The following is a 6491-nucleotide window of genomic DNA, read 5'->3' as shown; positions in this document are numbered from 1 at the left end:
TAATTGTAATTTATTTATTAGATAATTATAATTTTTGAATAATCATAAATACATGTTATTTGAGTAATTTACTAAATAACAATTAGATATATACATGACCAAGATATCTAGCATATTAATAAACGAGACCAATATAATTTACTCAAAAATATAATAAATAATAATTACATACATATACACACATGTGACTTTATCTTTACCAATATTAAAAGATTCAATTATAATGGTGTATTTCAGAGTTATTGATATATATACTAGAAGAAAATAACAAAAGTCTTTTGTGTTCTGAAAATAAGAATGATCAATTAAATTTAAGTTTTTTTTCAATGTGTTAAAAACTATATAGATTATGTCAATTTTAATTTATGAATTGTCTGACATGTTATAAAAATAATTTTGTACAATAGAGATGATTAAAAGTTAAGTACACGGTCGAGATCAACTTTAGTTAATGATATTAAATCAACATAAACATTGAATTTAAAAAATAACATTTTTCTTAAAAAAGAAAGTTATATTAATTGTAGTGTAAATTTTACTTTGTTGAATATTATGATTGCAGGTGTTGACCACTTTAATTATGCATTACTAATCCTTTTAAATTAAGAAAGCTAATTGTAAATTAGTATTGACTTTAGTAATAAAATATCTTATTACTCCGGGTTTATTTGACCAAAACTCAAAAAGTTTACTCGACTCTGCAATATACATATATGTTAATTTTTAATTTATTTTTATAAACATATTGACAATATTGGATGAATTAACTTCAATTTTTTCCTTTTACACGACCCTGCTTGTATTCATTTAGTAAATTACACGACACAAATAAGAAAATATGTATTATAATTAATGAGATATATTAAAAACGTTATGAACGTTATTAATGTTTTAAATAAAAACTTTACACACTAATAAATACTCAACTTATATTTGATATGTTTTATACGTTATACAATATTTATCAATAAGAAAATGATCAAGAATTTTACTAATATAATTGTATGGTATAAAAAAAATCTAAAAAATGACTCGTGGCTCGCACGGTTATTATGCTAATTTAATATAATAATATATATGGTACTTACGGATAGACATAGAAAACATGTGATACACAATTAGGCAATTAGAATATTGATTCCAATCTATACTCTTTATTAATAATAAAGCGAAATTATGTATAATTTGGTGTTAAAAGTACCAAACTACCAAATTTTGGTACTTACCTGACATAAGTTGACTTCTATTCCCTGTAAATTTTGTTTTTAACACAAATCGACTTCCATTCTTTGTAAATTTTATTTTCTTTGCAAACTAATAAGTAAATTACTAACACGAATTGATTTATATTCTCTATAAACTTTATTTATTTATAAATTATATTAAAAATTTATTAAGTTACATTAAATTAAGTAAAATAACATATATTTACTTTTATTTTGAAAAATTACTAACTGCGAACTAAATTATTAACACGAATTGACTTATATTCTCTGTAAATTTTATTTTTTTTAGTTAGTGACAATCCTAGTGTCAGTTTACTTATAAATTTGATAATATTATTTTAAAAATAATTAAGTAATAGCAAATGACTTTAGTAACATTTATTAACTTTTAAACTGAAAATTATTGATTAACGATCGTATTTCTTATTGTCCATCACAACGTTTATTAACTTAAAATTAAAAAACATATTTTAACAATAACAAATTTATAGGCTGTATTTAGATTATATTAAGTAATATTAAATTAAGTTTAATAACATCTATTTATTTTTAAGTTGTAAATTAATTTTTATCGATAATTAGGTAATAATAAATAAACTATATTGAAAAAGGTAAATATAAGATAATTATCAAATAATATTAATTAATATTAAATTATCTAATGAACAGATATTTGGTTTGTAAGATAGAGATACAATTCGTTTTACAAAAATAAAACTAATATGTTAGATTTCTAAATCAAGTAAAACAATGCAAAACTAGAATTATAGTGTAAAATTTCATAACTGATTCGATTCTTTTTAACTACATAACTATTTTTTGCAAGTACTAATTTTAATATTTGATATTAATATATTAATTTTAATTCGTGTTTCGCACAGATTATGAATAATTTATTATAAATATTAATTCGATATTTTTAATCTCGCACCCGTGTTTCGGGTTATCAACTATATAATTATTGTAGTAAAGTTTACGGGGAAGACGACAAGTGTTTCTCTTTATCTCTGTAATAGCAATTCAGTTTTAGTGAAAGGTAAAGGAAAATGCATGGTTTGCTATGACTTTCCTCTCACCGGACGCCATGAATACTCGGATAATGAGCAGTCAAGAATTGTTACATTCTCTCTCTTCATTTCCCTCTTTATTCTTATTATAAATCCCCTGCAACCTTCTTCCATTCCATTACTCATTCCCATTTAACAACACACCCTAAATTAGATATCAACCAGCCAAGTTATGTCGGGCATCATACACAAAGTAGAGGAAACATTGGGTTTTGGAGGGGACCATAAGGACGGTGACAAGCATCACGATGATCACAAAAAGAGCGAACACAAAGAAGGCATTGTCGACAAAATGAAGGATAAGATGCATGGTGATAGCAAAGGCGATCATCATGGCCATGGAGATGACAAAAAGAAGGGTCACGGCGACAAGGACAAGAAGAAGAAAAAGAAGCATGATGGTCATGACAAGCATGGTGACAGCAGCAGCGGTAGCGACAGCGACTAATTAACAAATCATTTCATATCACATTTTTACCTTCCTAGGTCTGGTGCATCATTTTCTATGAAATGTGGTAGCTCATGTTATCTACTTACTGTTTTAATTCATATAATAACGAATTAAATGTAGATTGTAAATTTCTGTACTTGCCATTTGTATATATGATAATGACAGTCTAAACATATATTTCTCTTGTACTGTGTAGTTCTTATTGCTTGTCTAACAAGTTTATAGCAATTGTGATCCCTGTGCACCTTGGCCAAAGTCAGGTTTGATTTAGAATTGATAATCACATGTAGGTGTATGAATGTGTCAGCAATCATGCTTTCCGATACAGATTCTATCCTGAATCTTTCATGAATCTATGAGTTCGACAGATTAAATCCCAGACCTTGGACACAGAGTCAGAAATATAGGATAGGCTATTGGGGAAAATGAAAATACATTCTGTTTCTAAGAATTTGGAATCTAGATGAATTTTCTATTAAATATGTTGTTTGGACATATTTGTTTAAAGACAAAAAATTCTTTTCACAATTGCCCCTGTTGATCTGGACACATTACAATTAAAGAATTGGTCCCAGGAATCAAGTCTCTCATTCTGGGACCAGATAAAGTTACTGCCTTCCCCGGTATCACTGTCCAATTAGATCGGATTAGAAAAATTATAATGTTTCATAACAAAACAGAAAAAACTATAGTTGCACATGATTGACCATTTACATTAAACAGGGTGGTTACTAGTTACTGTCTTACGGACCTGTACTGATGTCAGCTAGGTACAAATTGCAGGCTGGTTATTCTGTTCTTTCCACTGTTTTTTACAGAAAGTCAGTAATGGATATTGTTTTTGGTTTGAGGGTGAAGGGGTAATTCCAACTTAACTAAGTTTTATTGTTTGTTGAATGCTGCTCTGTAATAAGTTACGATATGCCTTAACCCTAAGTAAAGACTGAGTAGGAGAGTTCAGTATCTTGAGCTCAGTTACAACACTCAATGAATAGGACAGTGCTTATGTTTTGATAATCCAAGATTATAGCCGAAAGGTGCTATTTGTGTTCATAGCTGACCAGATTTTGGTGAGGCATCTTGATGGTTTTGGGCTGATACACAAATAGGAGTACTAAGTAGGGGTTGCCAGTTGTTCTGGTTTACCAAGCAATTAACAATATGCACAAATTTATGCATACATTAAAATGTACCAGACAATATGTTTTGATACGTTTTAACTTGAAACATTTACAAATTACATATCACTAGTATATAAATCACCAATCACAAGTCGCAAGATTGCCAAATTATGTTAGAACATAATATAAGATCCAGTTGGGAACTTTCTCCGACACCTTGAGATTTTTCGGAGAATTGGTTACTTAGTATATTGACCACACTTCTGATCATTAAACAAATTATAAAACAACTGTTCAGAATTGTTCTACAAGATCCCTAACATAAATTTTTGCAAGTCGGGCGCCGAATAGAACAAGTCTAGCATTGTTTATTATTCCTTGTTATTGCCGGCCATTCTTTTCCTTCCCTTATATTTTACCACTTACCTATCATTTCCTGTCAACTTAATTCCTTCACTTATTCTCTTGTCTTGGCTTTTGTTCTTTCTTCAAGAATAAGCACAACTTCACTTCTATTTTGATTCACAAAAAAGACCTTGAAAATCTACTCTAATTGATTAACATCATGGATAGACTTATAAGCTTAGAGCCATCAAACCTTGTGACAATCAGAATAAGAAAGGGCCAGAGATGTTATGGGGAGCTGACTTTACGCAATGTTATGTACACCATGCCCGTGGCATTTCGCCTACAACCCATGGACAAAAACAAATACACCATCCGTCCACAGTCTGGAATCATATCTCCACTCACTACTGTCACAATTCAGATTACTTATGAATCACATCAACATTCTGTGCTTCCCGAATCCTCTCCATATTGTGACGATTCATTCCTCTTGCATAGTGTTGTTGTACCTGGTGCAGCTGTTAAGAACGCCACTTCAACTTTTAATACAATTCCTAATGAATGGTTTACTACCAGGAGAAAACAAGTGTTTATTGATAGTGCTATAAAAATCATGTTTGTTGGATCTCCTGTTCTGACTCAACTTGTTATCAATGGTGCTATGGATGAAATTAGAGATGTGTTAGATAAAAGTGATCCTGCTTGGAAGGCTGTTGAGTCAGCTGATGCTGATGGTCAAACTTTACTTCATTTGGCCATTAGTCAAAATCGGCCTGATCTAGTACAGCTTCTACTCGAATTCGAGCCAGACGTTGAGGTTCCGAGTAGGTCCGGCTCAACTCCTCTAGAAGCTGCAGTGGCATTAGGGCATACTCTAATCGCTGAGCTCTTGTTGGCTCATCGAGCAAATGTGGAAAGGTCAGAGCCATCCTCATGGGGCCCAATTCATTTTGCAGCTGGTGGGGGACACCTGGAGATTTTAAAGCTTCTTCTACTCAAGAATGCTAATATCAATGCACTTACTAAAGATGGTGACAGCGCTCTGCACATAGCTGTAGAGGAGAGGCAAAAGGATTGTGCGAGACAATTGTTGACAGACGGTGCAAGAACCGATATTCGTAATTCTGTTGATGGTGATACACCTTTACATATTGCAGCAGCATTAGGGGATGACCATATGATCAAACTATTACTCCAAAAGGGGGCTAACAAAGATATCCGTAATTTAGTTGGTAAAACTGCTTATGATGTTGCTGCAGAACATGGGCACAACAGGCTCTATGACGCGCTCCATCTAGGGGAGATCTTAAGTACATCTGCACGAAAAGGTGAAGTGAGAATAATGCAGAGGCTCCTTGAGAACGGAGCTTCCATAAATGGTCGCGATCAGCACGGTTGGACAGCACTGCATCGGGCCTCGTTTAAAGGACACCTTGATGCTGTGCGGATGTTAATTCAAAAGGGAATTGACATTAATGCAAAAGATGTGGATGGTTACACTGCATTGCACTGTGCTGTTGAGTCCGGACAAGTTGAAGTGATTGAATTGCTGGTAAAGAAAGGCACCGAGGTTGAATCAAAAACTAAGAAAGGTGTTACTGCAATTCAAATTGCGGAGTCTCTGAATTATTCAGGTATTACCAGGATTTTGGTTTACGGAGGTGCGACAAAAGATGGTTCAGTAGTGAAAAAGTATGGGTTGCCTCCTACCTCACTGGTGTCATTTGGAAAGGGAAGAGGAGGCAAAGAAATCATGGACATTGGAACAATCAAGAAGAAAAATGTAATGCACCCAAGGAGTGTTCGGAATAGCTATGAGCGGACTAGAGCAATGAATGCAATATAGCCATGGTAGCTGCAGTAAAAATGAGGCTTGAGCTTATCTTCTTTGATAAATTATTAAATTGAGAACTTGGTACCCTTCATTATTCTTTTACATAGCTGGAACACGCGGAACACAGAGTTGGACTCATAAAACACAATGTATGTTTATTTCTGTTTCATATATTTTTGTAAAGATATTCATAGTCCTTTGAGTTTGAATGCATTCCAGTTTTTTTTCCAATGGCAAGTCGCTTTTCTGTAAAAAAATTATGTGTCTGTTCAGTGTTCGAGCACACCGATATTTAAAAGCCGAGGCTCGGACTAAACCTACATGTACTCTAGATAAAGAGAAGGATGATGCGAGTCAATGAGATACTTAATCAGATTCTCCATTGTTGGTATTTAGAAAAAGTTACAGGTGCTCCCATCTACAGGACAGATAAATGAAAAACTA

General features: G+C 32.4%; 2 protein-coding genes across 2 annotated transcripts; both read left to right on the top strand.

Moving 5' to 3' along the window:
• Positions 1 to 2345: 2345 nt before the first annotated feature.
• On the top strand, positions 2346 to 2932 carry LOC141710625 (dehydrin HIRD11-like). Its single transcript, XM_074513187.1, has one exon. It carries the CDS (start codon positions 2466 to 2468, stop codon positions 2739 to 2741), a length of 276 nt encoding a protein of 91 aa, XP_074369288.1. The 5' UTR covers positions 2346 to 2465; the 3' UTR covers positions 2742 to 2932.
• A 1498-nt stretch (positions 2933 to 4430) lies between these two features.
• LOC141710624 (protein VAPYRIN-like) lies at positions 4431 to 6161 on the top strand. The gene has a single exon (XM_074513186.1). The coding sequence runs from the start codon at positions 4431 to 4433 to the stop codon at positions 6057 to 6059; it is 1629 nt and encodes a 542-aa protein (XP_074369287.1). The 3' UTR covers positions 6060 to 6161.
• The last annotated feature ends 330 nt before the right edge of the window (positions 6162 to 6491 follow it).

Source organism: Apium graveolens, chromosome 3, assembly GCF_009905375.1.
Source record: "Apium graveolens cultivar Ventura chromosome 3, ASM990537v1, whole genome shotgun sequence".
Taxonomy (NCBI): domain Eukaryota; kingdom Viridiplantae; phylum Streptophyta; class Magnoliopsida; order Apiales; family Apiaceae; genus Apium; species Apium graveolens.
Note: the sequence above shows the minus strand (reverse complement) of the source record. Positions and strands in the feature narration are given on the sequence as shown.

Excerpts from the sequence above, each read along its gene's own strand:
- LOC141710625 (XM_074513187.1), top strand. The coding sequence starts at position 2,466 with ATGTCGGGCATCATACACAAAGTAGAGGAAACATTGGGTTTTGGAGGG.
- LOC141710624 (XM_074513186.1), top strand. The coding sequence starts at position 4,431 with ATGGATAGACTTATAAGCTTAGAGCCATCAAACCTTGTGACAATCAGA.